The sequence below is a fragment of the Engystomops pustulosus genome, chromosome 4 (assembly GCF_040894005.1).
Source record: "Engystomops pustulosus chromosome 4, aEngPut4.maternal, whole genome shotgun sequence".
Lineage (NCBI taxonomy): Eukaryota > Metazoa > Chordata > Amphibia > Anura > Leptodactylidae > Engystomops > Engystomops pustulosus.
The window spans coordinates 17,247,078-17,256,658 of NC_092414.1; the positions used below are offsets into that span (position 1 = coordinate 17,247,078).

At 47.6% G+C, this 9,581-nt stretch overlaps 1 protein-coding gene across 1 annotated transcript; it reads right to left on the minus strand.

Moving 5' to 3' along the window:
* Positions 1–372: 372 nt before the first annotated feature.
* Positions 373–8,910, minus strand: SAMM50 (SAMM50 sorting and assembly machinery component). Its single transcript, XM_072145337.1, has 14 exons — positions 8,757–8,910; positions 8,109–8,210; positions 7,950–8,037; positions 7,747–7,853; positions 7,002–7,132; positions 6,299–6,386; positions 5,704–5,832; positions 3,670–3,741; positions 3,111–3,197; positions 2,467–2,537; positions 2,303–2,370; positions 1,578–1,724; positions 1,286–1,427; positions 373–575 (listed from the first exon to the last, which is right to left on the minus strand). The coding sequence occupies exons 1-14, from the start codon at positions 8,847–8,849 to the stop codon at positions 530–532; spliced, it is 1,371 nt and encodes a 456-aa protein (XP_072001438.1). The 5' UTR covers positions 8,850–8,910; the 3' UTR covers positions 373–529.
* Between the last annotated feature and the right edge of the window lie 671 nt (positions 8,911–9,581).

Here is a 9,581-nt window from a genome sequence, read left to right on the forward strand (position 1 = left end):
TTTTTTTCTATTCCATTTCAGAAGCTTCTAAAGATTTTCTAAGAATTTTGATAATAAAATTGTAAAAATAAATTTAAAATAAAGAAAATAATCTCAGTTTGGTCTATTATGTGATTCTTAAAGGACTTGTCCAGGATTAGCACAGAACAGCGCCAACGTTATCCAGAGGTTGGATGTGGTATTGCAGTTTAGCCTTATTCAAGCGAGCTGCAATACCAGACATGACCCATAGACGGCGCGGTTTTTGGAACAATATTTCTCTCACTCGAGCTCTTCTCGTGTATACTGGTCAGGCTCCGCCCCCTGCGCTCCATACTTTACCCTTCATCGCTGATCACAGATCTAGATGTAAATACCAGCCGCAGCCGCTCATTCATCCAATATGGCGGATTTATTTGTAGATTGCGTCCAGGAATAAAATATATCATTGTACGTACGTGAAAGTTTAGAAATTTCTGGAAACCGAAAAGTCGGATTTAAATAGTGAGGAGATTGTTTTCTGCAGAGATTTGGGGCCGACGACCGATTGTTACAGGAAGCGAATCCCTGCCCCGAACTGCACGCCGTCACATATCCTGCAATAGCGAACAGAAAGACAGGTTACAGAGGTAGTCACACTTAAAGGGATTGTCCAGAGGGTGAAAAACCTGGCCGCTTTCTTCCAAAAAACAGCGCCGCTCCTGGTTTGTGCTGTTATTGCGACTAACTCAGTTCACCTTTTGGGAGTTGGAAGAAAACGGACATGTTTTCCAATCTTTGGACAATTCCTTTAACGCGAACTCTGCAGTCACAGCAGATTTCGTTGGATTATACCTTGGGCAGTGCTGGGAGGGAGGAGCAGGACTCCAGGTTCTACAAATATAACAATGAGTCCTGCTCCTCCCTCCAGGCCCTGCACCAGGTATTATAATTATCTTCTCCTTCTACTCTCCATTGGCTTTAGGCTCATTCAAGGCCCCCATAGAGGTCCTGAGCACTTCCTGTTGTCTCGCCCTCCCACCTGCAGGAATTGCTGAGGGAGTAGGGGGAGACATTGTAACAGCCTCTGAAGCTGGATCACAAAGGGGCTAGGGTAGCCCCACAGGTTTATTAGCATAATTTTAAAAGTTGATTTTTTAAAAGGACAAAACTATGCGGCCTCAGGAAGTGGGTCCTGACAAAACCGGAAAGAGTAGAATGAGGAGCGGATGCAGCGGCGCCTGTACAATACATCAGAGACCTGGCACTGAATATGGGAGCTGCAGGTAGTAAGGTAAGGGGGTGAGGCAACCCTCCTGGTACCTACCTGTCTCCGTTCTGGACACCCATGGGGATGCAGTAATTCAGTTCCAGTCTGGCGATGTTCCCGAGCCGTAGCACGATGCCCGCACCATAGGACCAGCGGATGCACTCGGCCAACCTGCGGATGTGAGCTCTAGGACCTTCACCTGGGGAATCGGGAAGTAGAAAGAGAGTATAAACAATCCAGCACCTAAAGAGTCAAATCCTAATAATTGCCCCCATGCAATGGAATTACTATTCAAGCCATTGTCCACACGTGTAAGCACCACCCACTACGTGACCTGAGCTCTCCGTACCGTAGTTAAGGTTGCAGAGGTTTCCAGCATTGAGGAAGAAATGTGTCCTGAAGAGGTCACCAAAGCCGCCGCGGCCGGGACGGAAGGGGAGCGGGGTGTAGAGGTGCACACCCCCCGCCCAGTACGCCTCGCCGCCAAGATAATCCCCTGAAAAGAAAGATACAGGTATAATACATGGCCGGGGTCTGCCCCCCTGGATGATGTTCTCATTCTATTTCTTCTTAAAGGGGCGTTTCATCTTGGTTATTTATTATCCTCCTCAAATGGAGAAGTTGCTGTGCCCGACCAAAAATACCCAAAAACGGTTTGCTCTGCTGGTTTCAGTTTCCTAAAGACTTGTACGGGGAGCAGCTAATGAGAAATCTACAATTAAAGGGGTGGGCCAAAGTTTTAAGGTTATTCCCTTATCTATGGGACAGGAAATAACATGAGGACTGGTGAGGGGGGTCCGACCATAACTAACCATGAGGAATGAGGCCCCACACTCTATTCAGACCCCATTGTCCAGCCAAATCAATAACCTATTGAGGTGATAGGAGAGAACTTAAAATGACATCTATCACCAGGATGAAAAACTGTATGCAAATGAGCCTGAGGGGCTCCAATGGAAACTGGAGGCCCCCAGGCTAATTTGCATACACAGGCCTCTGGTTCTCCTCGTATCAGTCACTTACACAGAGCCAGGACGACAGCAATTGACAAACCTATAGGTCCGCAGTACCTACCTTCGCTCTGGGGTCCGATGCTGTACATACTGAACCCCCGCACACTTGTTGGTCCTCCCAAATAAAATCTGGAGAGTAAATAATTAGATATTGTAATAAAATCTTAGGAATCCAGACATTTACATCAGATTACAGGAGAGCTCCTCCCCCCCCACGCTACTCACCGATCTGCAATGCTGGACGGCCTATCTCCAATAGGAACCAGCATCCCGCCCCAGAGAGACGTGGACAGGACCTAAAGGCAAGCGGACCTGGTTAGTAACAATTCTGAACCTATCCTATGGAAAAACCCTTTAAACACTGCATCAACATGGCCTCCTAGTGGCAAACTGTAAGTATTACACTGGACACATTCAATCATCCACATCATTTCAATGATATTTTCGGCTCAACATGTATCCATACTTATTCCTTGGTGTTGGAAGTTCCGGACTCAATCAGTCCCCTACCCCTTCTGGCAGGTAAAAACATATTGCAGAAGGAGCCTTTTCCCTTATACCACAACGTACCAAATAAGCTCCGCTACTGTCCTGACAAGCAGGGCAAGAACTGACTTGTATTGGCTGCCCTAGAGTGATCACTGGACTATTATACAGAGACCTTGCTGGGCGGAGAGTGACTGAGCACGTGCGTCCACCAGCACTCAACTCATTAGGAGGACGTGCACATTGTCATACAGTCTCAACACCAGGTGGCGCCATTCTATGCAAGAAAATGTTATAATGCTTCACTTTTTAACATCATGAAAATGGCAAATATTATACATTTTCTAGAATCTATACAATGTATCTACTTGTATCTAACTTACCGAGTCCCACGACAACCGCTTGTTGATTTGCAGTTCGAAATCTTCCTTTAAGAAGCTGACGTCTCCTCCGGTGTATCCGGCCAACTCCTGCGAGACAGACAGAGGTCATGTGACACAAGCTACAAGGCCAGGAAGAATTTTCTAGATAAAACCCCTGACATATATCATCAGCCATGACCTCTTAGATCTAGTGCAACTTTTCACCCTTTAAAGGGGAAGTCCATGATGGTTTATAAGCCTTGGCTCAGTAACCACAGTGCAGAGAGTTAGAAGGAGAGGGCTCCATGCTCTGTGCAGTGGCTAAAGGCTGTAATTGCAGGCACGGCTTCCACTCACTTCACTAGGAGCCGCACCCAGCATAGGTCAACAACCGATAGGTAAATCAATTAAAAATAATGGACAATCCCTTTAAGTGTCCATTCACATTCCTTAGACAAAACTTGGCACCTGCATGCCACAGAGTACAGAGTAAGGCTGCAGACATGACATATGCAGTGTGAACGCAGCCCTAACCTACGACCTACACTGCGCCCCTCTACCCTGTGTACATAGGGGTCACCTGGTTGATCTTCAGTAAGGCGCCTCTCTTTGGCAGGATTGTGGAGTTGCGGGAATCGATCACCATTGAGTGCTGCGGACAGAAACAGAAAGAGATCAGTAAGGGAATTGTACCCAATTGTATCACATAATTCCTTTAACCTCTTAAAGGGGTCTTCCCATGAAGAAAAGTTAAGCCCTATCCAAAGGACAGGGACTAACTTGCTGATCAGTGCCGAGACCCCCGCAGATCACGAGAACGAGGGGTTCATCAGCTCCATAGAGATTAATGGAGCAGAACTGTCATATGCGGCCACCTGCTCCATTAGTCTGAGGAGCGGCGAGGGGTTGGTAGGACCCCCTGTTTTCGCAATCTGCTGGGATCTCAGCACTGAGACCCCCACTGATCAGCAAGGTAGGCCCCTATCCCGTGGATAGGGCCTAACTTTTCTTCATGGGTAACCTCTTTAAAGCCGAGGTCCTTTTTTGTATTTGTGTTTCCATTTTTCACTCCCTACCTTCACAATTCCATTACTTTTTTTTTTCCCCGTGTACAGAGCTGTGTGAGGGCTTGTTTTCTGCATTACATTGTTACAGGTCTTCAGCTATGAAAGGTCCTGGAGTCTTATAAGACTCCTGGTGTTCATGGCAAATGATCGGCAGTGCATGGGCGCTGCCATATTGGCTTTGATCGCCGCTCCCCGTGACATCATCAGAGAGCGACAATCAAAGCCAATATGGCAGCCCCCATGCACCGCTTTTGACTTACACTGAAAGGGGCTTTGTGCAGTGAAAGGGTTAATACCCACGATTGGTGTCAGCAGCATTCGCAGGTGTTACCAGCAATATGCAGCAAACACCCGGCGTTTATGGAGGGGGCTCAACCCGTAAGACCTCTCCATACGCTCTTTACATGGCTACATGGCTTCTGCATATCCATTACAATGAGCCACAGGCAGTATAGTGTGCAAAAATGCCATATATTGCAATACTGTAGTACTGCAGTATATGGTAGGAGCGATCTGACTATCTAGGGTTAATGTACCCTAGATGGTCTAAAAAATAGTGAAAAAAAAAAAAAGAAAAAAAAAAGTTTAATAAAAAAAATTAATAAAGTATTAAAAGTTCAAATCACCCTAGAATTCCCTAGAACGGATATAAAACATAATAAACAGTAAAAATCACAGACACATTAGGTATCGCCGCGTCCCAAAATGCCCGATCTATCAAAATATAAAACCGGTTACGGGCGGCGGTGACCTCCGAGGCGGGAAATGGCGCCCAAATGTCCGAAATGCGACTTTTACACCTTTTTACATCACATAAAAAAAAGAAATAAAAAGTGATCAAAATGTCTCACAGACCTCAAAACGGTAGCAATGAAAACGTTGCATCATTTCGCAAAAAATGACACCTCCCCCAGCTCCGTGCACCAAAGTATGAAAAAGTTATTAGCTTCAGAAGATAGCAAAAAAAATGTTCTTTTTTGTACACATTCGTTTAATTTTTGAAAATGTATTAAAACACAATAAAACCTATAAATGGTATCACCGCGATCGCACCGAACCAAAGAATAAAGCTGAGGTGTTATTTTGAGTGCACAGTCAAAGTCGAAAAAACTGAGCCCACAAGAACGTGCGTTTTTTTTTTTTTCCAGTTTTTCCACATTTGTAATTTTTTTTCAGCTTCGCAGTACACGGCATGTTAAAATAAATAACATTACGGGAAAGTAAAATTTGTTACGCACAAAATAAGCCCTCACACAGGTCTGTACACGGAAAAATGAAAAAGTTATGGATTTTTGAAGTTGGAGAGCGAGAAATGAGCGGAAAAACCCTGCGTCCTTAAGGGGTTAAAGGGGCTGTACAGAGGATAGATCACAGATTACTACGGGGTGTGACTAATTAGGCCCCCAGTCACTGGTTGAACAGAATCTCTGAACATGATGCTCTATTCACACCAGGACTGTCAGACCCCAATTCTGCAGATCACTGGAGGTCCCATCATTAACCCTGACATGACTGGATATTAAGAGTAGACATTACGTATGACTTACAGAGAGAGAAGACTTGAGGGAGTGACCGCTCTCTTCCCGGATGGCGAATGATGCAGTTCTTGATAGACACCCCAGTTCTCTCCAGACTCCTTCCCATTTTAAGGTGTGGTTGGTCTTCCAGATGGGGAACTGTAAAAATAGCAACACAACATTGCAAAGACTGTCCAGGACTGGAACATTATGGAGGTTTTCTTATAGGAAGAGCGCCACACCTTTGCACAGGTTGTGTCTGGTATTTCAGGTCATTTTTATTAGTGAATAAGGTTGAGCTGTAATACCAAAAATGACCACTATACAATGTTCTGCGCTGTGCTTGGTGAGGGGGGGGGGGGGGGGGAGAGACATGAAGCTGTGGTGTCCTCAAACAGCTGATTGGTTGGGCTGCACTGATCTGATATGGATGACCAGTCCTCCAAAGGAAAGGTCACATATATCCAAGTCACAGCTGCAATGCCACACACAACCTGTGCACAAGTGCAGAAGAAAGAAGAGACAGAACTACTAATTCTATAAACCTCTTTATTACATGGATGAGGGTCATAGGGTTACAGAGGTACCAGTACTCCCAAATGCCCCGATTCCCCCCAATCCTTACATTGATCTCAGTAGAAATCCCACGGTCGGTCTCTCGCAGCGAGCTCCAGGGGAACTGACCGGTGACTTTATACAGGTTCAGGCAGAAGCTGCAGAGACAGGAAGGAAAAAGTGATGAGGTCTTCTAAAGGAGAAAGCCAGAGAGCGGGCGCAGAGGAAGAGAGCGGGCGCAGAGGAAGAGAGCGGGCGCAGAGGAAGAGAGCGGGCGCAGAGGAAGAGAGCGGGCGCAGAGGAAGAGAGCGGGCGCAGAGGAAGAGAGCGGGCGCAGAGGAAGAGAGCGGGCGCAGAGGAAGAGAGCGGGCGCAGAGGAAGAGAGCGGGCGCAGAGGAAGAGAGCGGGCGCAGAGGAAGAGAGCGGGCGCAGAGGAAGAGAGCTCCAAGGAGCCAAGAAATAGAAAGAAGATAAGAGTATGAAAGAAGAGGAACTAGAAGAAAGAAGAACAAGAAAAGGAGGGAGGAAAAAGGGATTATCATGAGGGAAGAACTGAAATGATGTCTTCAGAAAAAGAGAAGGAAGAGGGCGAGACAGAGGAGGAGGTAGAGGAACAAGAGAAAGAAGAGAAGAGGAAAGAAACTACGCAGAGAGATATCAACTGAAATGATGATGCTGAAGAAGAGAAAGGGGCAGAGGAGGTGGAGGAAGTAGGAAAGAACAAAAGAGGAAAGGGATAATGAAGAAGATGATGAGAGGAAGAAGGTTCTTACTTTCTTTCAAAGTTCCCGACTTGAGGCTTGAAGAATGACAGGCCGTAAGACGTCTCCTTGGTGCCGTACGAGAACTGAAAGGTCATTTTTTCAGCGCGACCAAACAGGTTGGGTAATTTCAGTCCAAGAACCTTCAAAAACAAAAATGCAAGATTAGTGACACTTCATGTCCCCTGTGCCCCATAACAAGCAGCCGGCCCCGGCCCCGGGGTATACAAGCAGCCGGCCCCGGGGTATACAAGCAGCCGGCCCCGGGGTATACAAGCAGCCGGCCCCGGGGTATACAAGCAGCCGGCCCCGGGGTATACAAGCAGCCGGCCCCGGGGTATACAAGCAGCCGGCCCCGGGGTATACAAGCAGCCGGCCCCGGGGTATACAAGCAGCCGGCCCCGGGGTATACAAGCAGCCGGCCCCGGGGTATACAAGCAGCCGGCCCCGGGGTATACAAGCAGCCGGCCCCGGGGTATACAAGCAGCCGGCCCCGGGGTATACAAGCAGCCGGCCCCGGGGTATACAAGCAGCCGGCCCCGGGGTATACAAGCAGCCGGCCCCGGGGTATACAAGCAGCCGGCCCCGGGGTATACAAGCAGCCGGCCCCGGGGTATACAAGCAGCCGGCCCGGTTATAAATCGTGGAAACGAATCAACAATTATGTTTTACCATTCTCCTGGTCACTCATTGAGCAGTGCCCCAATAACTGGACAGTGACCCACCCCCCACACATCACACAGGACACGGATCATACCATGCTGCCCTCGTTGTTGCCGACCATGGTGTTGTAACTCCCCGTTAGCCTTCGCAACTCTGTGACTTCAAAGGTGACATCCAGGCCGTTGGGAAGAGCGTCATCATCTATAAGTAGCAGAGGATGAAATCAGTCAGTGTAGATACACTCTTATGCTGACCAGTAGAGGGCGCCATCTCCTATTCATATTCCCATGTTCTCACCTTGACAGGTATCGACTATGACTTCCACTTGTCTGAATATTCCCAGGCGGAGGAGCTTTTCTCTGGCCTCGTGGGCCTTCCTCATCACCTGTAAAGACGGCATAGTTAGGGGGCAATCCCCTTCCCCCACACACTGCATATGCGTCGCCCAGCACTTACCTCAATGAGATTCCTCGCCTTGAAGACATCAGAGATTTCATACATGACCAGGTCGTCTTTTGTCCTTCCCAGACCTTCAAAGTGGACCCGCTGAACCACCACCTACAAAGAGAGCGTCATCGGCCATAGTCGCATTATGCTGGGTGGGTGGGTGCTGATTTTTGAGGCGTCATATGGATATTTAGGTTCTCCCCCAACATCCGATCAGCAGTAGATATCAGTAGATCCCTCCTACGTCCTGGGACTATGCCCTTAAAGGGTTTGCCCCGTGTACTGGGACGACATGCTTAAAGGGGTTGCACCAAGTATTAAAGTTATTCCTATACACAGTAGAAAGGTTCAACTGTAGAGGTAAAACTGATGGGACGCTCATCGGTCACAAGAACTTCCCATCGCACTGAATCTTCCCCCCTCTATTCATTCTCTATGGGTGAAGACTCTGATAGTCCTATAAATCGGGAATACAGCAGGGACATACGTGTGAGACGAGTTACTCCATTCAGATCTGGGTTGCCTGATTTGTGGGGTCTGAGCCATCACTGATAAGACCCTCACCATTACATTAATTTTCCCCGGGGAGTGGGGTCTTCTTGTTGCTTATTCTCCAAGACTCCCAGTATCCCCATATCTCACATCCCAGATACTTACATCCCTATTTTCTAGGATTTCCTGCTTCTTCTGCGGCTCCACCTCCACCAGGTCGCCATCATCACTTCCAGATCCAAAATCTGGACCGTCCATAGGGAGCGGATCCAGACTCTGCAGGAGAAGGAATGGGGATGGTAAGTAACAAGCAGTAAAAAACCTCCGGGTGTGAACTTAAAGGGTGATGGCGTCTCTGCAGAGTTATGTGTCGCCATGGTGACAGACTGTCTATATATCCATCATGTGTCTTATTCTTATCGTTCTGTATGTGATCTGTGTCGGGTAGGAGACACATAAAGGTTAGTCTGCTAAATTTGAGGTGTCCCCCCCCAAATCTATTAGATAAGCAGTAACTTTCTGAATGGTGGGGACCCAACCCAGACAGTCCTTGGGCGCTAATAATGGCTAATCGGACATTAATTTGGGAAAACATAGCACTTCATAAACTGTGGGGGTCCTAACTGACCCCCTGAAAGTTACTCCCTACCCTGGGTACAGGTGGGCACCATTTTCACAAAAAGGCAGCCATATTTATGCAATAATGGACAACCCCTTTAAGCACAGGTAGTGGCACCTCATGGCGGTCAAATGAGACCCCAATATCGCCTGCTCTTTATGAATTTCCATGTCTTATATTCAGCTTGTCAGGATTACAGGAAAGCTGGGTGCTAGGAGATATAATTGCGGCCATATTTGCTGTCACCCAACTTTCCCAGGTGCAGATATCACTTCATGTCTCCTAATAGCCCCTCATTACAGATCAGACAGAGCTCTGCATACTGCAACGCCCTGTATATACAGCCGCTACTGCCCGTACACGTGTATATA